Genomic DNA, 23,730 nt, shown 5'->3' on the forward strand with positions numbered 1-23,730 from the left:
CTACACACGCGCGCCTACAGCAAGAGAAAGGAAATCATATATGAAGTCACAAGTCAAATAAATGAATAATAAATGTGAGTATTAAGTGGCCTTGGACACAAAAAGTGTAAATGTATAAAGTTTATTGTTGTTGCTGTCATACAAAGGATAATACTCCACGTGTCGTGTAGCAAAAAGTACAAAGACGATCAAAAGGGGATTGTGTCTCACAGTCCCAAAACTTAACTGCTAAGTTAAATGCATCACAATTATTTGTACAAAAAAGCGGCTCACTGTCAGCGACTGTCATTTTGTTCTCAAGCGCAAAACAAACGGTGAAACAGCGGCGCCCAGTGGACAAGAAGAGACACTGCAGGGATGACTTTCAAGTAAACAAGGACCATTGCTGAGGTTACAAAGGGGGCGTGGCCTACAAGATGGAGTTGATTGGCTTTAGCAATGGAGACATTCATGTAAATTGGGCCTAAAACACAACGAGAGGGTACTGTCAAGTGTTGCTAAGCTAAGTTGCTAAGATTTTGGTTGGCTTGCTACTTCCTGTTTTGCTTCATGGGCTCACATTTTATGCACAAAGCACTTTAGTTTGGCTATGGTCCGACTGCTTTTGCCCGTTCTGCTTTTACTTTGGCATGTCAACTTGTTTTTGCTCCATTGCCACTGGCTATCGGTTTCCCTTTTATTTTGGTGAGTGTCAACTGTCCATTTCCTGTTTTTATTCTTTTGCCCTTGGTTCTGTCGCTTTTATTAATAACATTCCATGACTTGAGTGGTTTACCTGTTTACTTTTGTGACGTTTTCTTCTTCTTGTTTTAGTCGATGACACCAAGCTGCCAAACTAATTTCAACTTTTGAGGCGTGTGAGGGTGCATTAACACTGCAGACTGTGTAGTAAACAATGAGAGCAGAAAGGCAATAAAGTCAACTGTATCGTTTTACAAATATTTCATATCAAAAGTGAGCATTTGGGTCTTATAAATATAAACATCCCGACCAATCAATAGCGGCCGAGAACCACCTGCAGGCAAAAGTGAATGGCACGCAGCCCTTGAGTGCTAACAAAAAAATCATAAAAATAGACAGGTTCAAAGGTTTTGTGTGGAAAAATAGACTTTAGGGCCCTAAAAATAAGTCATCTGGTAGTGCTAAAAAGCAACGAGAGTTTTGCTGCTGGTAAACTGTGGATGTGGGTCTATCCTTCAAAATCAGCGGGGATCTCCAACAAGCCTACAGCCTATTCTGGAAGCTCTGAATCGAGGTTGCCTTGGATCTCGACTACCTGGGACATCTTGCATCAAAATGGAAAAGAGATTTGGGTCTATCCTTCAAAAGAAATGGGCTTCTAGCTCTAACCGTATATTCTGGAAGTTGGAGGTGACAAACAACTTTGATCTCGGAAACTTTGGTCGTCTTGTATTATTGCTGGTAGACTGTGGATTTGGGTTTATCCTTCAAAAGAAATCGACTTCTCGGCAGAGTGTTGTGAATTACAATTGGTCGAGGGCTGAAAAACATCACAATATTTGATGGCTGCTGCTTTTAAAGGAGAAGTCAAGTCGAAACACAACATTCTGATTAAAATATCTATTGTTAATATTTATTAATATTTGTGAAACACTATAAATTAAACACCTTTTTTTCTGCATCTCAGAAAAAACAGGTGGATTTTTGCTTTATTCATATTCCACAACATATTATTGGAAACAAACTTGACTTCCCTTTAAAAGAACCTTCAAAAATAAATACTAGACTTGAAATTATTAGGGCTGTTGCTCTAACAGCATATTCTGGAAATTTGAAGTGAAACTCAAAACTGGATAGGATTCTTGCACTAAAGTGAAAATAGGGCTCATCAGTAATCCTCACGGAGGGGAAAGGCAGAAATCGCACACTCACATCATGGGAGGGTGTACCTAAAGAAGTGGCCAGCGCGTCCCGTCAGACATGATCGGCAGGTGATTGGCGTGCGCTGGCATCAGAAGACGTCGCTGTTGCAGCCAAAGTCGTCCCTGCGCACCCACACGGTGTCGCGCTCGGGCCCCCGCTGCGCCGCGCACGCCTTCAGCACGCCACGGATCTCCATGGCGTCCATCTTGGCGTCCAGTTCGCTGGTCTGTGAGGGCGCCGCTGTGCCGCGCCGTGACTTACAGTACTCGTCGTCGTCGCTCAAAATGTCCGTTTCCTTCACCTTGGTGCCGTTCTCGTACGGTTGCAAGTCGAACCGCTGCTCTGGCCACAGCTCCGAGGGCGCGGGCTGAGACGGCGCCGAGGGAGCGGCGGGGGGCACCGCAGGCGAGTCCGGGTCCCGCTGGTGGTTGTTGTTGTTGAAGACCGGGTCCGTGTCCAAGGCCAGGTCTGTGTCAATGGTGAAACGGTTTCGCAACAACTTCCTGCGAGCCAGAGAACGGGACGGCGCTGAAGCTGTACACAGAAAACAGGAAGTTTAGTGACATCTTTTATTTTGGCAAGCATGCAACTTGAAGGGTTGGGCTCACCTGCTCGGTTGACAGCGGGCCTCTGCGCCCCCTTGAGGGCGGAGAGCCGCTTGCCCCCAAAGGGGACGTACTGCTGACTAAGGGGGAGCGACTCGGTCTTGAGCAGCTGCCTCCGCTGCTTCTCCCTGAGGATGGAGTGCACCGCCTTCAGCAGATCCTTCTTGCTCTCCGCGGAACTGGACACAAAAAGGTCAGTTTGAGACAGCTGGGAAAACCGACCTCAATTTACATTCATCTCTTGCAATTAATAAATACGTTTTATAATGTCATCAATATCAGATCATTTTATGAGAGGAAACAAAGAATAATTACTTTTCAAGTTCATTTAAATTCTATGAATGACAAAGTTAAATACGCGACCACATAGTAAATTAAATGCAAACCTGCAGCACAACTGGAATGTTCTCTCGGGTCGCCCCTCGGATTCCGACCTGGTGTGAACTATTTCGCACACGGCCGTGCCTTCAGAGTCTAGAAGACAAAGAACACGTGTAACATACAATCCTAAAAAAATTATCAGTTAATTGCGATTGCTGATCTATTTTTCTATTAGTCGCTGAGCCAGCAAAACACTCATAATGTTGCAGAATAGCGTTAACGTACTTGCGAGAGCGCGGACTAGCAGCGAGTGGGTGGCAATCATGTGTCGGAAGCGGAACGGATCGCGCTCATCGTTCATGGACGCTCGGTGCGCGGAGCTCTGAGGAGGAATTGCAGTGTAGTGCGTTCATTAGGCAACAGGGGGCACTGGAGTTTCTTGATTTGAAAATGAACAAAGCTGCTCACCATTTTCTTCCTGTGCTTTGATGAGTCTTTGTACACAAACACCACAGCGGTTTTGAAGACTAAGATACAGAAATAATTGATGTTTAAAAAATGTCGCGTCGGTATGACGTGATGCTTTTGTCGACACTTACCAAAGGCGGCCAATTCTGGGTCTTTCTTGCTCTTTCCCAAAGACGGCGGAGGGTTGATCCAGACCACGCTGGAGTGCATCAGCAGATCCCCCATGGATAGGTCGCTAACCTCCTTCTGCTCGCTGATGAGCTGATCGAACACGGCGCCAAACTCCTCGTGCAGCTTCTGCATCTCGTTGATGTGACTCGCTACCTTGTTCATCGCCTTCATGGCCACTGGAAAAAAAACACAGCACGTCATGTCGTGAGGTCCAAACCTCAAGCGAAGTCTTGAGCAAGCAAGTGTGTGACAAATCTCACTGTCCAGGTGGTAGTGCTCATCGCTGTCGGGGTCAGTGAGGGAAAAGAGCTCGCGGAGGAGCAGGGGGTACTTGAGGACCCTCTGAATGGGCTTGATGAGATACGACTCCAGCGTGGACGAGTGCTGTTGCTTGGGGTTCCGCTCCGACAGGAACGCCTTAAAGTCCGGGTCTGTTTTGGCTGGACGACACGCCACGATGCCTTTTTCATGTTGACGTTCAAAAGCGAAGGCTGGAGAAGGCGCGCTTACCTTTGGCCAGCACCTTGGGCACCTTGGTGTGGCTGGCGCAGAAGGCGCTGTAGATCTTGAAGCGGTCGGCGTAGTACAAGAACGAGCCGCCCAGGGAGAAGAGCACTTTCTGCGGAAACAAGCAGTGTAGAAGTGAGGTCGAAATAAATGCATGACTCCTATAAAGCATCCTTTTTAATCACCACCTTGAACTGTTCCACTCTCTCCAGTTGGTCCAGATTGGGGACCAGTCGGATTCCGTCCTCCAGCGTCCTCAGAAACTCCACCTGGAAGTCCACCATCTCGCCCAGGTTGCCAAACAGAATGTCCAGCTAGGACAAAAATATAGATTATAAAAAATGAATAGTCTGTTGGTGTGGCGGTGGTTCCGGCGGAGACGATCTTACCTCGTCCTGCGTGAGGAAGCTCTCCTTCTGCAGCGGCGTCAAGTAGCACTCGATGAGGTAACGCAGGTCCTGCACGGACGAGGAGGAACAAGCTCAGACGTTGCAACGAGGAGCGAGGACACGCGGGAGATGAGTCAGCGGGACACACTTTAACGTAAGTCTTCTCCGTGTCCACCAACTCGCTGATGACTTTGCGCAGCTTGTCGGCGTGCGAGAGCTGACGCTGAGCGCAGGACGGCGGCAGGGCCGACACCGGGCTGGGGGAGAGGGACGAGGAGGACGAAGAGGACGAGGAAGACGACATCGGGCGCTCGGGAGCGTCGTGGTGGCTGCGGTGGTTGAAGGACGACGTCTGCTCCGCGTTCTAAGGGAAGAAGCGCATGTGTATGATGTACAACATCTATGAAACCATTAACTGAGCTTTGACTCTGTTAATCAAACAAGGTCGAAAACCAGAGCGTCAACTTTGGCCTTTTCTCTAAATTGCACAGCGCTTCAAATGTAGGCTACAACCGCGAGTGACAGGAAGGCTGCAGAGGCGAGAACAGAGCCGTCTAAGCGCATTTGCACGCCTCGTTGCTCGCTCGTGCCACGCTAATGACAAAGCCCATTTTCCGTGTTGGTGTTCAAACCCGTTTGGCAGCACTGCTGCATCTGGATGCACGCGCGCGCACGCAGATAAAACATCTTCCATGAATCCAGTGCTGTTCCTCCACTAAAACGCAACAAACAGTCAAGCTAATGGACAAGGACACAAAACTGGAGTCAAGTCACTAACTGCTGCTCCCCTTTAGCGACATGCTAACACACGCCCGGCTAACATGAACACATCCTCGTCAAAATCAGCACAATTTGTCAGTGCAGCTCACCAGGTGTAAAACATCACAGAGCAACTTGGACGCCCACTTGGAGCTGACCCTGGTCCTCCTTTTGGACCTCCTGAAGACGGACATGCCGGCGCTCGGAGCACGGCTCAACCACCCGTCCAGGTGGGAGCCGACAAAACCCCCTCCGACGTCCCAAAAGCCAAGAAAAGCTGCCCGTCCCGCTGCGAGGCGCAGCAAGCAAGTTGAGAACAAGCAGAGGCGTCTCCGTGAGTTGAGAAACAAGAGGAGGAGACAGAAGGGAGGAGGGAGAGGAAGGAAGCACGTTCGCTTACTTGCTTATGTAAGCACCACTGACAGCAACAACAAACCAGATCAAAGAGTGATTGGATCAGCACTAAAGCGTCCCGTTAAAATCAACGCATAAACAGAATCTTTTGTGCCGTAACCCGTCACGCTACTGCTCCAGAAACCTTTGCGCAAGTCCGCCGAGTCTTTTTTGCACAACCCTTCTTGAAAACTACCAAACTGCTTCCTTGTTGGACGTTTGACTCTGTCTTTCATTCCAAAGTCTACACAACCTGCACAGACCACACCCGGTAGTGCACTTCAAACACACACACAGTTACGTAATCAGAAAGCCTTAATTCCAATTGAGTGATGCACACGAGTGTGTGAGGGTATCTGTGACAGCTCGTTAGCATAACGGGTAGGAGGACCGCTTGTTTGGAAAACCGCTGCAAATTAAGTCATGTGTGGTGTCAAACAGGTAAATACACCGAGTCTCGACGAACGCGTTACCTTATTCCCGGAGCAGGTTCCACGCATCTTTGAAACAGCCTGCGGCTATGGAGCGAGGGCGTGTGTGTGTGTGTATGTGTGTGTGGCAGCAGTGCAGCGTGGTGGGAGGAGCTGGGAAGCAAGTGCCAACCTGTCGCCATCGCCACGCCCGCCAGCAAAAAGTGGGATCAACATGGATTAGTTAGGCATCACATATGCCAGTTCTTGGCTTGACGTGTACTAAATGAAAATAAACGTTGATTCAGATCAAGTGCTCACTTGACAAAGATTTTTTTTTAATCAGCTGTTTTGATCACAATGTAATAGAATTGCTGATTTCTTTATCGATTCAAATCAATTACAAAATGCTAAAAATCTGCATTTTGAAATTTCTTTAAAAATATCTGGCTTTGTTGATTTTGAGTGTGGTATGGTAAAATGAATGTAAAGAAAGAAAGGCATTTTTAGTAGTTCATTTGGGAATGAGGGCACTTCAAATGGGAGTCATTGTGCTGCAAAATTAATTCATGAGGGCTCCCTCTAGCGGACAGACTATGACAGTACAAGCAACTGGCATGCTTGCACATTCGGGAGAAAAAATAGCAAGATTTTTGAGAACACACTAAAGATGATAAATTAGCCAGCAATGCCAGTCATTTTGAACAAATCACATTTTTAATTTCAAAAGCCTCCAGGTTAGAAGAAAAAAAAAAAAATAGAAATGACAGGCGGACTGACTTTCTCCTCTGAGAACGACGACAATCAGCACTATCATCATCTCTATGATTGCTGTTATCCCAAGTGATTACCCCCCCCCCCCCCGACCACCAGCCCCGCCTTCCTTTCTCCCTCTAGTTATCACATTTGTCGGCGGCAGTGGCGCTTTTGTGTAAAATAATGAAGCTCGTCTCCGCACCAGACACTCGTTTGTCTGTGCTAAATGACACAATGAAGCGACGACAGAGTCGGGGGGATAATTAAAAACGGTCTCGCCTTTGCCGCCGGGTGAGATGAGGTGAGACAAAAGCAAGGAAAGGAGAGGAAAAATGTGGCATGGAAAAAAGAAGACCTGCCAGGATTTTGTGTTTGTTGACAGACAGCATCCAAATTCCTAAATCCTTTATGCTAATGAGCAGCTGAGGGGAAGAATTTTCAAATCTAGAAATCTCATTTAAACACACCGTTTACATACAATTCACGCAACCATAGCACAACATTTGTTTCACGTCCCCTAAAGTAACAGCTGTCACCATGGTGACAAAGGGACCTGAGGTGGCAAGCGTATCTGGGCAAAAGAGGCCCGCCGCTATTCTGCTAGCATAAATCATCACAATGCTGAAGCGCTGATGAGAGGCGACGGGCTCTTGATTAATAAATCATACGCTTGTCTCACACCTGGCTTGGGGGGGGCTTGAAAAGCCTCACTTGACAGCCAATGTCTGGGTTTGGGAGGCCACTTTCGAGTGCCTCGTTGTTGCCGCTGCATTGCAAGCTAACATAATCTGCTTGAAAGGAGCTATAAACATCATTCCTACCTTGTGCGCATAGATCTTCTCTGCAGGAGGATCTCCCGGACTCTGCGGGACCCCCTCGTCCAAAGTGTCATCCACGGTCAGACCCGACACGTCGTCCAGGATGTCCTCTGTGGATGCACGCATAAAAATGTTCACATCAGTGTGCTTGTGGTATTAATAAATATATTTTCAAGGCAATTTCCTCCTTTTGGTCTAACTGGATACATCTTTGCCATTATGAGTAAATAACCTTCCAGCTGGCGTGTTTACTTCCGTCTGTCCTGACATGTGACAGCATCTCATGAATATGTATTAGCTTGCTGTATGTTAATTATTAAAAAAAAAAAAAAAGAGAGACTAAAAATTGTTGCCCTTGCACATGGATGAAGAGGACAGGTATTAACTTAGCAGTAGCTGCCACGTCACTTTCACGAGACCATCTGGAAGGCACATTCACGAGGTCAGAAAAGTTAAACTTGTCAACTCCCCCCGCCCAAGATGCATTTTCAAAGCCTTTTGAGGGACTTCCTGACCTTGGCTCTGTGAGAAGATGTCAGTGGTGGTGCCAGCGGCGGCTGGGTCGGCGTCGCAGCGTCTGGGAGGCGGCGGCGGGCACAGGGTGGCGGGGTCCAGGTGGGGAAGGGCGCCCACGCTCAGCGTCAGGGTCTGGCATGCAAACGCCGCTCGCATGTCGTCCATCTGAAGGGCGGCGGCCGGCTTGCCGTTCAACAGCAGGATCTCGTCACCGGCTCGTACACCTTCAGGGAAGACACGACATTAATTCCTTTGCAAAATGAAACTTTTGTTTCTTAATGGACTTCAAATGTCATTGAAATCATAAATCGGTACCATACCTTGAAACCCGAAACGAGACTCGAAACCCTACTTCTAAATCTACCCTAGATTGAAATCCTAAACTTGGCTCAAATCCCTACTTTAAGTCAGCCCAGACGAAACACAAACATATCCTCTCGCCGCCCGCGCACCGCAGCCAATTAGCAGCCAATTAAGACAGACAGCTCACCTTTGTGCATGGAACACACACATCCACTTTTCTAGATGTACACAAATGACACATTTAGCCTCAAGTCGTGACCTACTTGTCCGCAATGGGAAATGTCAGCTGTATAGTGGAGTCTTTATCGGACTGAAAGAAATAAAGCCCCCGGGCCCCACTGTGCGGCCGCTTTGTGTGTGTGTGCGCGTGTGCGAGTCTGTGACGACATTAAGAGAGACGGGGTTGGCGTAAAGCCTGCAGAGTTGGCCTGGTTTTCTTGCGTGATCTCTTTCAGTCTCCACACATTCTCCTCAGTGGATCAATGGAACATGCTGGCTGACCCACTAACATTGTGTGCGCGTGTGTGTGACTCAGCAGGCTGTGAAGCCTAGCATCATGCTAGGCTAGCTGTCACTGTACCTTTAGCAGAGGCCAGTCCGCCAGCTTTGACGTCAGCGATGTGAAGCCGCTGGGTGCCTTCCTCGTCCAGAACAGACACTGAGAAACCTGAAGACAGGGAAAAAAAATTAACTTGAGATTCTAATTTGGAACCCTAATGTCAAAACCAAATTCCGCTTGAAAACTTTCCGGAATCCCCAAATCAATCCAATTTGAAACGAGTCCGTTGCTTGAGGCGAAGCCGACCTACCGTAGCCCAGCGTGCACGACTCGGCTCGGTCGAACTGGATCAGCCGGGTGATTTTGGTGCAGATCTCGATCTCCTGGTACAGCTGGTAAAAAAAACACAAGAAATCATCACGCTTGGAAACAAGCTCATGTTTTATTCAACATTCTTGACGAAGCATTTGTGAATCAAGGTCATGGGGTCAGGGTGCGTGTGTCAAGATGTGAAATGAGAAAGTGATAAGCGTGAATGTTGATCAAAGAGGATGAAGAACACATCAGGCGAAGGTGAAAATAGGCCTTCAACAACACCACTGAATAATGCTGAGGCCCGTAATGTTCATTGGAGATAACAAGCGCAACAAGCTCATTTGCATAATTTACCACATACGGTACACATGAATTTTAATGAGAGAGAGAGACATCGTTGATCCAGTTAACAAAGATCTAAGCGTCTAAATGTGTTAAATGGGACTTTAACGTGCTACGTTTACACTGACGACAAATGCTGAATCGAGGAAATGAAATTTGAGGCTTCTAGTCAATAAAACGACGTGATGACATCCGACCAACTCAAATGAAATCAAATTCCCCAAAAAGTCATTTGAACGTCTCACCACATCGTAGACGTCCTCGTCGTGTTTGGGCACGTAGAGGAGCGTGCGGTCATCCACGGCCACCTTCAAGCGCAGGTAATGACCAGAAGGGTCCAATGTGTGTTTCTGCAGGATGACAACAGTCCTAAAACACTTCTGAAGTAACACCCGGGCATCTCCAAAATGGAGTTAGAATTCCCATGGTCACCTTGCAGACGGCGCTGAGGACCTCCAACGTCGTGTCACCGGGCTGCACCACGGCCAAGATGGGCTGGTCGCCGGGTAGGCACACCCAGGAGGGGGCCAGGTTCTCAGGGAGCCACACCTCATTGTCCAAGGACAGCTGGGGAAGACTTTTCACCGAGCTCTCCCTCTCCTTCTGAAAACATAAGACAAGTCATGTTTCCTGGAGACACTTGACAGTGTATACAATTATTTCCAGAGCTAATACATAACTATTCAAATTAAAGAGCCCAATGGAAGATGCTGGTGGCCTCAAGCATCTGGAGGTCTAATTACAAAAGCTCATTTGTCATCCCCTTGAGCTCCCATGTGGCTCTGAGCCCGTGTGTGTGCGCGTGCGTGCCAATCTGGCAACCCGAGCCGCATCAACAGGACCTCACACATGGTGATCTTTCCGATCATATCAGGTGACAGCTTCCACAGATGTGAATGTGACTGTTTGGCTCTACAATCTGTTTTACAGTCCTACGGCCTAATAGGTCTGAAAAGGCTGCCATTTTGTGTTGAGGAGGCCATTTTGGTGCATTTGCAGGGGTCCTTCAAATAGGAATTTTGCTCGCCATTTTGCCCTATTGCATAATTATTTTGAAGCTTAGCTCAAATAGGGTCCTTTCAAATATTACAGTTACTACATTTGAGCCACCGTTGGGTGAGGAAATAACTTCACATTTAGTTTTTGGCAGGCCAAGTTGGCAAATTGGGCAGAATTGTTGTAAAACAAATGTTAAACAAGCTGGTTTGACAATTTATCCCCTAAAGTCAATTTAATCTGCAACATGAAATTTCATTTTCTATCACGAATCGCCCCATAAAAAAAAGTTTCAACAAACCACGCCCTAAAATAGACAGGACGTCATCCATTTAGGTTTGAAGCAAGCATTTAGATAAGGTAAAGATCAAAATGTCCCTCAGGCAGACAGCCGGTTGATCGCCTTCGGGACCCGTTAACTTTAGCTCGCCCCGAGCGAAGGAAAAGAGGAGACGAGAAGGTGCCAATGAGGGATGAGGATGTGCTGTTTGACAGGCTGAAAAGATGGCTGGGAATAGGAATAATTGCATTACGTGCGGATCAGACGCCGAGCGGTTAGCGAGAGACTTAATCTGGCAGATAGCGTCAAGTGAAAGACGGAACCTCGGAGGAATGCTCTCGGATGTGGAAAGGTTCAGCCGTAGTTCCCCATAATAAGCCAGAATAAAAAGAAAAGAAAAAAAAAAAACACAAAAGGGATCTGACTGAAAGGAATTGGGGAAATGGCAGCATGCTGCTGCTTTTGGCCTCTGGGCAGTGGGGAAGCTTGTAAGCCGTTAAACATGCGCAGACTCATCAAACGCTCCAGTAGGTACAGGAAGTGGCAAACATACCAAATTAAAAGCTGAAGTGATGTTAAACCACGTGTAAATACGACAAAATCAACTCGAGTCTTACAGATTTGTCGCTGGCCGAGTCTTCATACGTTGGTTCAGTGGGGGCTTTGGCCGGCTCGACGCCGTCAACAAACACCTGTGAAGATTTAGAAAGTACGATGAGCGTATTGACGAGTACGAGGCGCTCTACAGGGTAGTTTGGCGCGGGTTTGTAAAAGTCCACCTGGGTGACGGTGGGGTGCGGCACCTTGGACTTCCTGCGGGAGGCGGTGTCGATCCCCCAGAGCGACGAGAAGCGACTTCGGCGTTTGCTGAAGGTGCGAGAAGGTGTGGCTTGCCCGCGCCGCTTCACGCTCAACTCCGTGCGCGCGGATACCTGAAAGAACGCAAAAGTACATTTCATAAATTAAAATGAGACTTTTTTACACTACTTCATTTATTTTTCCACGTAAAACAAACTAGAAAGATTTTAATGTCAACAAAAATATCAAATATATAAAACAAATGAAATCGCCTATATTCAAATATAATGCATTGTCGTTGTTATATACAGAAATGCTAGAATAAAAGATGAGCAGCAACATTAATACAGCACCGAGCGTTGGCAAAGATTTGAAAGCTTCACAATTATGTCTGCAAATAAAACGGACGTGAAGCGGGGGGGGGAAATCAATTGCGTGTTGATGTCTGACAGTGTGAGACAGCGGTGGGGGCAAGTTAGGGGGGATATGGAGACAAAGGAAAGGCAGGGAAGGATGGAGGGAGGGAGGAAGATGGAAGTTAGAGACAGAGACTTAAGCCTGTTTGGTGGGAAAGCGCCTCGGGGACGCTTCATATTGATCTGCCAATCAACACCATCAAACTGTCATGTGTGTGTGTGCGTTCTTTGTTTCCTGGATAAGATTCTCCCCTTTCCCGTAAAATCATACCGTTGACTTAGTGAGCCGCATGCTGCTTCACTGAGCCATTATGGGATTGCGTCACAACCTAGCGTCGTTAACACGTGTGCGAGTGGTACCAGCGCGTGGAAGGAGGACACGGAGAAGATCCCAAGGCGTCCCATGGCCAGCTTGGTGGGGCGCGAGGCGAATCCCAGCAGGCGCTTGGGGTTGGGGGGCTCGCCTCCCTGCAGGCTGGCCAGGTAGCAGCGGCAGCGGAACAGGTCCATGTGGAAACGCTCCAGATTCTGCTCCCACAGGAAGATCTGAAGCACAAAAGGCCACGGTCGCTTGAACGGCAAGAACAGAACATGGCGCCTGGCTCCACGAGTGAGATGTGGGAGTGATGATGATGATGACGACGTCCAAGGCAAGGTGGGCCGTGGGAGGTGAAACACACAAAACGATGATAACACAGCAAATGATATCACGCTTCTCCAGACACACTGCTACACTATTGAAGACATTCTGCCAACTTTTTCCAAAAGTGACCAAATATGCCATTTGGGCCTACCTGCTCCAGGATGGTCTTCCTCTTCTTGGCGTCGGTGACGGTGGACAGCTGCATGTCTCCCATCTTCTTCATCTTCTCGTCCATATCGATCTTCTGCTCCAGCTTGCGGATTTCGGCGCGCAGCAGGCGCACCGTGTCGTCGCGGTGGTGCTGCCGGGCCAGGGCGGCGGCGCACGCCGAGTGGATCGCCGTGATCCAGTTCTCCAGCTCCGTCTGACCTGACGTCTGAAGGGAGACAAAACGTACGGCGTGATGTTGCAATAGAAACCGGTGGAAATAATGGATGAGATATTGATATTGTTGTTAAAGTCAGGTGGTATGCAGATGAGGTTCGGGTGAGACCGTGTGATAGCGGCGGCGGTCGGCCAGCTTAATAAGATTCCTTCAGGGTGTCTTTGTCCTCCATTTAGTGAGTGTGACAGGTGCCGGCATACAAATGGCAAATTGTCACAGCTCACAATGCTCAGCGACAGCGCGCCCTTTAAGCACGTCAGCGCGCCGTATGGACGTGCTGCACATATTTAAGGCGTGACGTCCTCGTACCTGGAAGAGGAAGGCGTCTCCGGCCGAGTTGCTGAGGCAGAAGACAAAATCCTTCTTGGGGTGTTCCGGAACCGCCTGCACGATGGCGTTCTCGGCCCAGAGCGCGTGTTTGGGAACGCTGGTGTGGTCGATGCCCGAGCGACCGTCCGACTCGTACAGGAACAGCGTGCAGCCTGCAGAGCATGCAAAAAAAAAAAAAAAAAACACCCGTCAGTCACTGTAAATTGATGCTATTTTTTTCCCCAATCTAACAAATTTGTCACCTCAAAATATACATCAATCAAAGATGACATCAAAAATTGTTTTCATTCAACTTTAGTCTCAAGATAAATAGTCTTTCTAGCGGTTGCAAGTGGAATTACACCCAATATAAATTCAGAGCTCCACCAAATTAGAGTAGCCCAAAAAATGTTGCAAGGGCAAATACAGTGTCAGTGCGTCCTGCGCACGCCACAAGAAGTGATTTATTCATCTGCGTGGAGATGAGGCAAGGCAGTTGTTGTGCATTTCACGAGGATGAAACGGATTAGACAAGGACGCCGGCGTGAAATTAAACGAGGCGGAGGACAGAAAATGGAAAACAGAGAAGAGGCGCAGCAGACAACCCCGCTCAAGGTCACGCGGGCTGAGTACCTTTGAGCGAAACCCAGTAGTGTTTCCATTTGCGTCTGGTGGCCGGCTCAACCTTCTTGCTCTTCTTGTGGACCAGGAAGTTCTTGACAGCCAACGCGCCCGCCTTTCGTACCGTGCTGTGGGCGCAGGCCGACGCCACCGCCGACTCCGACGGGTAAGCGCTGCTGAGCGTGCCGCTGCTCTGCTCGTCGCTGACTGCTGAGCACACCTCTAAGCGGTCCTGGCCTCGGTGTGCCTGATGAGTAAATATTTAATCGTGAATCAATTGATAGTTCATCAAAGCACAATTCAAACTGACCCAGACTTGATTGTCCAGCTCCTTGCGGAAGTTCTCGTAGACGCCTCCGCTGCTGCCCCGCGCCTCCGCCACGCCGGCGCTGCTGCTTCCGCTGTCGCTGCCGTTGTGGAAGAGGGCGCTCTCGACGGCCGAGTACACGGAGAAGGACGCCGACATGGCTTTGCAGCGCCGGGACAACAGCTCGCCGTCCGCCGCCGCCTCCGTCTCGGCCGTCACTCCGTCAATGCCGCTGTCGCCGTACTCGCTGCCTTCGCCCAGCGCGGATGAGATGTCCTGTCAAGAGGAGGATGCAAGTCATAATTAGCTAAGCTAAACCGATAAAGACTTTTTTCCAGGGTACGAGCGGGGAATGAGCGGTATGCCAATTTCACAATAAAGCAATGGTAGTACATCACTCAGCATACAGGAGCAGCTTGTTGGTACAAACACAATGTGGCCATTTATGTTACATATATAGAATGTGTGTGTGTGTTAACACTTAAGAGTGTGCGCCTGTGTTTCCGCTGGAAAGTTTTCCACGAGAGGTTCAGTGTCCTCTCCTCAGAGGTCGTCTTAAGAAACTGAGACTCTGTTCTGTTTCCTCCATGTTTTGCCGCCTTGTCGTCTATTTATAGCTGCTGTACTCTTCCCCCCCGACCCGACACACACACACACACACACACACTCACACACGGACATGTCTGAGTGAATTTGTGATGAGCACTTAGGGTGCAGCTTGGGCTTTTTGGGAAGGAAGCTTCTCTTGTTGTGGACTTTGCTATTAATGTGACGATGACACAAAGTGACTGTTGTTGCTTTAACAAATCTCCTGGGGACTTTATTGAGTCAATCAGCAAAGACGAATTCAATGAAAAATTAAACAAGTGTGCGTCTTCGGTTTGGAATGTGTACAACCCTGGAGGGACAAGATACACATAATTAAAGCAAAACTAGTAAGCATTATATAAGTAAAACATGAAATGAATAAAAAGATTGTTTTACCTGCGTGGTTTGCGCACGGCGTCCCTGAAAAACAGGCCGCTGAGGCGGCACCGGCGCCGAGCCATGCCCCGACGGCCCCTCCGAGAGGCAGTGCGAGCGTCGGCAGGGGAGCGTGAAAGCCACGTATGCGCCGCCGCCGTCCTCCTCGCTCGGAGACGTCGGCCCCGTCTCGGCGTCGTCGTCCTGTTCGACTTCTCTGCGCCGTGCCCTCTGGCCCCTGAGCTTGGCGCCGTGGTGGCCGCACAGGTGGTCCAGCGATGAGGCGCGCTCGGCTACACCTGTCACACGCATCGGTGCATCCATTCAAAATATGGCATTTCATTTTATTTCTCCATTCATTGTATGACGCTGCAGTGCATCCTGGAATTCAGCATGAAATAAATTCAAGAGGTGTTGGGCTGAGAACTATGATGTAACTCAATTCCGCACCGTTGGGTCCTCTGGGCTCTCGGCTGAACTGCTCCTCTTCCTCTTCTTCCTCGCCTCCATCCACCATCTCCTCCGTGCTGGTCATGTGTTCCTGGCTGAGGTCCGACAGCGAGAACTCCAGACTGTCCTCCCTCCACATGTCGGCCGACTTGGAGCGCTTCTTCTTAAAGCTGGACGCGTCGTCACCCGGCGCGGGCGAGGCCGAGGCGTCGTGCTCCTCGGGCCTCAAGGTCATGGCCACGCGCTGAGTCCAGTGCGGGTTGGCGCCGAAGCGGGCCAGGCCGCCGGCGTCGTCGTCCGGGGCAGCGTCCAACGAGCGTGGGATGCTGGGCGTGCTGGAGGAGCGTGTGGACGCCTCCGAATTGCGGTGGCGCTCGGGCTGCTTGGCCGACAGCGATTGGCGAGGGCGGCGGGCCGCCGGCCGCTTGGAGGCCGACGACAGGCAGAAAGAGCGCGACGACGTGTGCTTGCGGGAGAGATGTCCGGCGGAGACGCCGTGGAAGGCGCTCTCGCCGTTTTGGCTCTCCACATTCCCCATCGTGCAACTGCAGATCACATGGCACTTTTATCACCATTTTGAGAAATATTTGACTTATTTTCAAAAATATACGATAACAAAATAATTTTACACTTGCAAGACTTCCAACCTGATGTCAAGGTCTGGGCCTTAGCAGCATCTCAGCCTCGCCATCTTGCAAGCGCATCATTCTCCGCGTCACGCTCGCAAGGCGGCGAGCGCGACGATTAAGACGACAGGGAAAACCTCACGTCCTGTATGCCAAAACAAAAAAACATCAACAAAATATTACAAAATTGAGAATGGAGCACGTATTTGTAAAAAGACGGACCTCAATAGTGTCTTAAAATGTGACATTTGTCAGGTGCTCACCTCTACAACGTTGTCTCCAAAGCCTCTTTCGAGTAGTCGGCTTGACCTAAAACACGAGGAAGACCAAAAAAAAAAAAACAAAAAAAAAAAGGGATAAAAGTGAGACGCATGCACGCAGTACAGCAAGTCCTAATGTCACACCACACCTCTTTGAACTACACCCTGGAAACTCGCAGCCCCGCCACAAAACGTTCGGGCATGTGCGCACACGCCAGCCGCTTTGCAACCTCGCCAGGAAACATACATCCACTCGTATGCGCGACTGAGCGCAGCGAGCAGAATGAAAGGATGAAAGCGACTGTGATGTCACGTGATGCAAACGATACGTAATCATTGAAAGGCAGCGCCGAGAAGCGCGACATCACTTCTGCCGTGCATTACGTGACACAGCCTTGCGGTGTCACATTAAAGAGGGAACGCTTGAAGGAAGTTAAATCATGCAGCTCTCAAAGCAAACGTCTTCGAATGTTTGTTTAGCTTCATGCTAACAAACAATGGAAAGGAGCTGTCAGATAGCTTAAACACAGACGGTGGCGCAACACTTGTAGACAGACAATATCCTAATACCTCAAGACACACTGTCTTGATCCTCTGCCAAGAGTTCATTTTTACTTACTGAGGCGTTTTGGCCAGCTTTGTGTATGCGTGTACGTCTACGTTATACTGCCACCAGGTGGCCAAGCCACGTACACCAAATAAGTGGCACATTTATCACTAAATTAAAGCAAATTTCAACGAATGAAAACTATCACTTTTAAATGAAAGAGAAAAACACACAAAAAAAAACTCCTTGGCGGAGGTCATGTGGTGAAGAAACTAACACGACCCCTTGAGGCCTTTCTATTTCCATTCCTGTTCATACCTGTTGTATGTATGAAAGCCGTCTGAGTACACAAGAGTAACAGTCTTGCTTTCCGTCTCAGTGTTGACTCTCTTTTTGTTGACTTTCCTTTGCCCTACAGCGAGGTGTGTGTGTGTGTGTGTTTGGGGGTACGCAGCTATGAATAGAATGGTGTGTGAAATGGAAGCAGAAGCGGATGCTGTGTGAGGGGGTGAGGGAGGTTATTGGTGCTGAGCTTGAAGTGAAGACAAGTGGTTTTGCCTCAGCCTGGCAGCGGACTCGCTCGATCGTCTCTTTGTCGTGATTGTTTTTGCCGGATGGTTCGACGTTGGAATTTTTAGCAGCGACACTGTGCAGGTTGCAGCGTTTATGCACGCAAGCTAATTACAATAACTTCAATTCAAAATAACATTTCGGCAGGTAGCAAAATGCAAACTAGCCAAGTCTCCCTCATCTATAAAACAAAAGGAAACGCTGAGTTTAATTTGTATTATTCTTGAATATCTTGGGCTTGCTTCTTGACTGCCTTTTTTTCAAAAGATGCATTCCCAAAGTGAATCACTCTTGAATACCGACACTTTGCACTCCACCCACAGCGCATAAATCATCATCACGAAGAGGTGTGCATGACTCAGTGCCGTCGCCTCCTGGAACAACAACAACAACTTGTACCATCTGTGAAAAATTTGAAATTACTTTGACAGGGTGGATGTTCTGCTAAGTGGTTGTTTCAAGGAAGAGCTAAATGCTAATTAGCTGGTAAGTCATAGTTTTAACTTTGGAGATGGTGCTAGTTTGTTTGCTAGCTGCACCTAGCCCTGCCTGGAAGTTGAACTAACAGCACTAACAAGCTGTCGTGAAATGAAATGGTTTGAAATACGAGACTGGCAGGTAGACTGATTTTTCCCTGACCTCCGCGTGCACCTTTGGGCCACTTTGCCCCTCACAAAGTCATAAAAGCCACTGACGTAGTCCCTGGGCTTCACCTGCCCTCGGGGCTTTTCCTGCACCTTTGACATTCCTCACATAGTTAACGCCTCAACCTATCCCTGCCCATTGAAGCAAGTAGCTGAGGTTGACGCTCTTTCTCTGGAATGGAGCCGGAATTCCTGAGTAGAAGAAAAGTGGGATCTGGGGAAATTTCAAATTCAAGATCAGACATGCTTGTAGGCTAGCTAGTTCTCAATTAGCATAGCATCATGACATGTGCGTCAAAGAGGCTCCACGCCCACACTCGCTCTGTCTGAGACATCAACGGTTGGGTTTCCCGGACGGGAGATTAGTTTCTTATTCCTGCCTTCGGGATCTGACGAGCCGTCACAAGCGGCAATCGTCAGGCTACCCACCCCTCGCAGCCTCCATTCCTGACACACAAACGGCGTCCCCGCTGCTTTCATCAGACAGCGTTTAAAGCTTCATCGGCGCTCGGCGTTGAGTGGCACAACAAAGCTTCTGGTTTCCACATAAAAGTACAAAAACGCTAGGCGGGAAACGGGATTAGCGTCACAGAGTTCGAGATGCGCAATTGCTGCCAATTGCTGTCGACGAGCCAAGCCAATCTCACGGGAAATGTGAGTGACAGCCCGTCCTAAATCCCGATGGCATCGTTTTCCGCACGCCATTTCGGTGCATGGCGTGTCATGTGGTGTTAAAGGCGTGCAAAATCCTCAGCGGGAAAATTGTGGCCAAACGCGACAGCATGGGCCGACCGTATGTGGGAGCATCGGGCACTCAAGTTTTCTTTGACTAAAGTGGGAAGGGGATACAAAACCACAACATTTGAGGGTATCTGAGGATCGAGTGCTAACGATAAGCGCTAACGACCGATTCCCTCCACTCTGCTCCTCAAGTGGCGCTAACCTCATTAAAGACGCTCCTCCAGGAGATTACGTCGCACGCTTCTCAGCACAACCGACTGCCGTCTGCGCTACGGTACAGTTGGGGATTACCATAATTTAAAGTAAAATCCCCTCAGGCACTAGTGCGAGGGTGGTGGTGAGGGGGGGGGTTCCGACGCTTCGCTAACTCAGCGCAGATCCGACAAGACAAACACCAAAGATTTAAACCTCCGCCGATGATAGTCACCAATTTCCCGGCTCGGGAGGTAGTAACGGTGGCAGCGTGAACGATCAATTACTTGGCTGTTGAGGTCGGACCAGACCAGAGGCGGCAAAGCGCAGAAGGAGCAAAGTCCCGCTCTGTTGGATTTAGTGTGAAACAATCTCTCCGGCGAAACTCGGCGAGAAAGGATACCATATTTTAATCCGTGGTATTTTCACACGTGAGAGCTTATCTCGGCAAATCCGCGCGACTTTTAACCCCGCCGCCAGCCAGACAGGTGCGCTTGTCAGCAAATTGCGGGCCTCGGTTTCATCTGAAGAGTCGGCGAAATAACAGCGAGGTTGAGTGGCCCACAGCGTCGGATAGCAGGCAAAAGGTAGACATGACGGATGGTGCTGATGGACTGATGAGAGGCTCTTAGAGGGGGGAGGGGATGGAGTTGGGGGTGCGCAGGTAGACTAATGAATGTTGGGTGGGGGAAGGGGATCCGTGGATAATGGGGTCCCTGTCTGTGCTAGTGACTGCTTCCATGTAAATTTACAGAATAGTCACAAAGAAGCAAGAACAAGCAATCACAAATGAGAAAATAAATGTAGCTGTTCCTTTGTCGCCAGCTCCCTTCGCTAAAGCGGGGGGGGGGGTTATCTTCGCACGTCCCCGCACCTGAGTCAACACGGCTCCCGCAAACAAATCCAAGCCGAGACAGAGGACAATGCGACGGCGAAGAACTCTCGGTGAGAATGTTGCAGACAAACGCCATCCGACCGGAAAGACCTGAACACGAATCAGCGGCGCGTTGGCAAACTTAATGAGGTATTCTCTAATGCAAGCGCCGGCCGCCAAGTTTGCAACAAAAAAAAAAAGGGAACGTGAGAACAGTCGCACGTCCGCCACCCTTCTTTCTCTTCGGCACACATCTGCCGCTTTCGTTGTGTTCATTCACCGGGCGAGCGCCTACGCCCAAGATCATTATGATACCGGTTCGACTAAATACTCAGTGTTGGGTTTCTGCCTTCTGGATGTCATTTGAACATGATCCCACTTTCACTCACGCGATTGTATTTGTTAGCGACGGGGCTTTGACACGATACACAATTCTCCGATTTGTACCCCGTGGCTAAGCAAACAGGACGTATTGATTCCTAATTTGTCCATCAGGATTTCCGGACCGCCTCGGTTTCTAGACCTGACGGGAAACTCAAATCAGCAACTTGAAGTCTTGGTTCGACGCTTCACAAAAGCGTTCGCATGCGGGATGTTGTCTTTTTAAAGACGTCTTGGGACCAAAACAAAAGTGGATGATGTTGGATCCAGGTCAGTGGTTCCATTTCCTGATGGAGAGCGCTCACACACGCTCTGGCTTATTGTCGGGGATGGTTGGCCGCGCTGAATGGAGCGTGGCCTCTCGGCGCATTAGCGACCTGCGTGAGCTCAATGTGACACCGACACCCAATGCGAGGCCTTAGGGTGAGGGGGACAAAGCCAACGTGACCCTACAAACACACGCATGAAAATAAGTGTGGCATGATCAAACAATAATGAATGGTGAGGCTGCCTTGCAGTGCTTCGCATCACTTCCAGGTCAACGGGCAAGAGGGAGGGAGCGCCGAGAGGAGACCAAAGTCCCTTTCACATGAGCACTTTCGAAAAAACGGGTGCATCGGGGACAGACACATACGTGCGTGCTGTAAGGCGACGCCGATTAAAGCTAATGAGTGGACGCGGCCGGGCTGTCACGCTGATGGACGGAAACGGAGGCGGGAAGGAAGGATGGCAGGAAGGAGGTCAACGAGGAGGGTCAAGTCCATCGTCGTCACAAGCAGGCAAAAAGGGGGAAATGAACGAGGACCCCTACGCCCCCTCCCCACTCCATCGCTCATGTCAAGCCACGTGCGCGCTGCTAGCAAGGATGACAACCGGGACAACCGCATCGCAAACCGACACGTGTGCTCCTTACCGTCTATGCAGTGTGTGTTACAAGTATTGATCTGCCTCTGTCTATCTACCTGTGTCCATCCATCCCTCCATCCATAACACAGCTGGCTGTATCATCCATCCAGCAATGCTATCAAGCCCATCCGTCTGTCTGCAAGCAGTCCGACGCTCGATATAATGAACATACAGAACAAACATTCCGGCGCATCACCGCCATCGACTGTCAGTTCCGTCAAGCATGCTTTGTGTAGGAACGCGCGCACACACACAAACTCTGCTTGATTGCGTGTGTGCACATGGTGGGCGGGTGGGGGGTCTTCCTATGTAAGCCTTTGCTGAGCAGAGGGGGAAAAAAAAGAGGGAAGAACATGAAAGGCCGGAAAGACGAGCTCATCTTCCGCCGCCAATATGACTTCATTTACAAGAAATATGTTTCGTAATACTTTGCATTTGTCATTAGCGTTGTTTTCATTTGCCGGCATCACTCCGCTCCGCTCACGATGCGTTCAAGGACTGCTGACTCGGTGATTTGTATCCATGGCAAACGTGGAGTTAGCGAATGTCTCGGCTGTACCTATTGTAACATCAAAATAGACGGATCAGTGATGGATTATCGATCGATTGTGTAAAGAGGCAAAAGTACCCGAAGGCAACAAGCTCGCCTCGTCTATTCACACGCGCTATAGGTGACTTCGCAGCGGGGGCAGAGTATCAAAGTGGGTCACTCGCTACACGCGCACACACACTTTTACAATACACACACGCGCCACGGGGCTCGCCTCCTCGAGTCCCATCCCCCCCTCCCTTTACGCACACACGATATTAGCTCGACTGTACGCGCACAGAGCACATGCTTGTGTCAGTTCGCACACACCCACCCACACACACGTACTCATTGACGGGGGATAATCAGAGTGTGCGAGATAATGGCTTCTTTGCCTCCCTCCGTTCTGCAGCCCCGGGCTTCGGTTAAGTCTAAAAACAAAGTGCGCACGTTCACGCGCACTTTTGGACAGACATACGCAAATACACTTAGGTTTATCCGCCACAATAAATCCTTTCACGGGTCACCTATTTTGAAACACAGCGCTGCAAAGTGACCAGGAAGTGACACATTTTCAATATAACAGTAAAGTTGGGGGGGTGAATAAAGAGAGCATATCCGCTCTATTGATTGGTACATATTAATGCATGTTAAACATCAGGATATGTTGACGCATAACATTTGTTCAAATGTGAGTTTGAGCGACCTGATGAGATGGATGGTGTTGATAATATTGTATTTAATAAAAACACAAGAAGTACGGAATCAAATGGAATGCCCAGGAGGTGTATCAGGAGAGATGTCAGTCAATCGTGCTGGCGGTTAGTTGTTATCGTATGTGTGTGTGTGTGAGTCACTTTTAAACATGAATGATTGATAAACGCTCGGCCCACTGAGCATGCACGTAAATAAATGAATAGCGGCGCTCGTGCCTTCACGTCGGGATTATCCAACGCACATGGGCTCGAGTCAAACGAACACATATGGGTGAAAAGCCCTAAAAAAAAAAAAGTGGTTGAAAATAGAAATAAAAAGCATGCGGCCGTACCTCAGTGCAGCGGTTGCCCAAGACGGGAGAATCCAAGCGGTAGTCCTGCACACATTAAAGCGCACACATGCTGCCTCCTTGCACGCCCAGACTCGACTGAGAGCTGTGTGGAGAGAGAGAGGGAGCGAGAGAGAGAGGGGGGGTGAGTGTGTGTGCGAGAACCCGCCTACCCACACACACTTACACACTCCTCCCTCAACTCGCAGTGGACTGCCAGCATGTGTGTGTGTCTGTCCTCCCTTTAATTGCTGCTCATTGGCCTCAAGACTCACACACACGTTTTTTTTTTTGCAATAGAAAGTTGTGTAGGGCAGTTTATCCCCAAACTCAATTGATTCAAGGGAAATGGAAATTGTTGAAATGCCTCAAAAAGTACAGTAGTGACCGGAGATGCAAGAAACATTTGCTCCGTGATCACACAATTTTTTCTTTTTTTAAATTATCGTATGCATTTGTGAGGAGCTTGACCTTGGTCATCGGGGGGGAAGGGAGGAATGAAGCGAAGCTACATTCCGATTTTGCTAGCAGCTCGGGAAGTGCACACTCTCACTGAAAAAGACTAGTCATAAAACATGGAAAACAAAAATATGGTTCAATTTAGCAGGCGGCGTGTCTATCATGAGTGTGACTGTAGCGACCATTTTAGGATCAGTTCTTTGACCGATCTGTCGCATATACTAGACGGATTTAATTGTTGTTAGTTGATTTCCGGTGGTAATCTAAACCCTGCTTGATGATGAGCATTCATGCAGAAAAAGTGAGATGTTGGCTGCGGGACAAACAAAGAT

The 23,730-nt window shown here is 49.0% G+C and overlaps 1 protein-coding gene across 4 annotated transcripts; it reads right to left on the reverse strand.

Annotated features, from left to right (window-relative positions):
- Positions 1-107: 107 nt before the first annotated feature.
- Positions 108-23,049, reverse strand: LOC119133737 (T-lymphoma invasion and metastasis-inducing protein 1-like). Of its 4 annotated transcripts, none has more exons than XM_037269861.1 (29): positions 22,943-23,049; positions 16,514-16,559; positions 16,272-16,395; positions 15,625-16,169; positions 15,196-15,473; positions 14,215-14,487; positions 13,917-14,151; positions 13,284-13,456; positions 12,741-12,965; positions 12,307-12,492; positions 11,536-11,664; positions 11,350-11,424; positions 9,889-10,056; positions 9,702-9,806; positions 9,110-9,191; positions 8,881-8,967; positions 7,997-8,221; positions 7,485-7,591; positions 4,494-4,709; positions 4,346-4,414; positions 4,145-4,270; positions 3,960-4,068; positions 3,710-3,889; positions 3,410-3,625; positions 3,279-3,337; positions 3,096-3,192; positions 2,876-2,963; positions 2,493-2,668; positions 108-2,418 (listed from the first exon to the last, which is right to left on the reverse strand). In XM_037269861.1, the coding sequence occupies exons 4-29, from the start codon at positions 16,160-16,162 to the stop codon at positions 1,973-1,975; spliced, it is 4,668 nt and encodes a 1,555-aa protein (XP_037125756.1). In that variant the 5' UTR covers positions 16,163-16,169; positions 16,272-16,395; positions 16,514-16,559; positions 22,943-23,049; the 3' UTR covers positions 108-1,972. The 4 variants fall into 4 exon arrangements, with proteins under 4 accessions (XP_037125756.1, XP_037125755.1, XP_037125754.1 ...); XM_037269860.1 differs by having other exon boundaries at positions 9,889-10,059; XM_037269859.1 differs by having other exon boundaries at positions 11,512-11,664.
- Between the last annotated feature and the right edge of the window lie 681 nt (positions 23,050-23,730).

This window comes from Syngnathus acus, chromosome 14 (genome assembly GCF_901709675.1).
Source record: "Syngnathus acus chromosome 14, fSynAcu1.2, whole genome shotgun sequence".
NCBI classification, from domain to species: domain Eukaryota; kingdom Metazoa; phylum Chordata; class Actinopteri; order Syngnathiformes; family Syngnathidae; genus Syngnathus; species Syngnathus acus.

What these genes read in the sequence shown, in the direction of transcription:
- LOC119133737 (XM_037269858.1), bottom strand. Translation starts at nt 16,162, where the DNA reads ATGGGGAATGTGGAGAGCCAAAACGGCGAGAGCGCCTTCCACGGCGTC. An exon ending in TGAGCACTACCACCTGGACA is followed by an intron (nt 3,626 to 3,709) that starts GTGAGATTTGTC and finishes TTTTTTTTCCAG; the next exon opens with TGGCCATGAAGGCGATGAAC. An exon ending in CAAAGCACAGGAAGAAAATG is followed by an intron (nt 3,193 to 3,278) that starts GTGAGCAGCTTT and finishes ATTCCTCCTCAG; the next exon opens with AGCTCCGCGCACCGAGCGTC.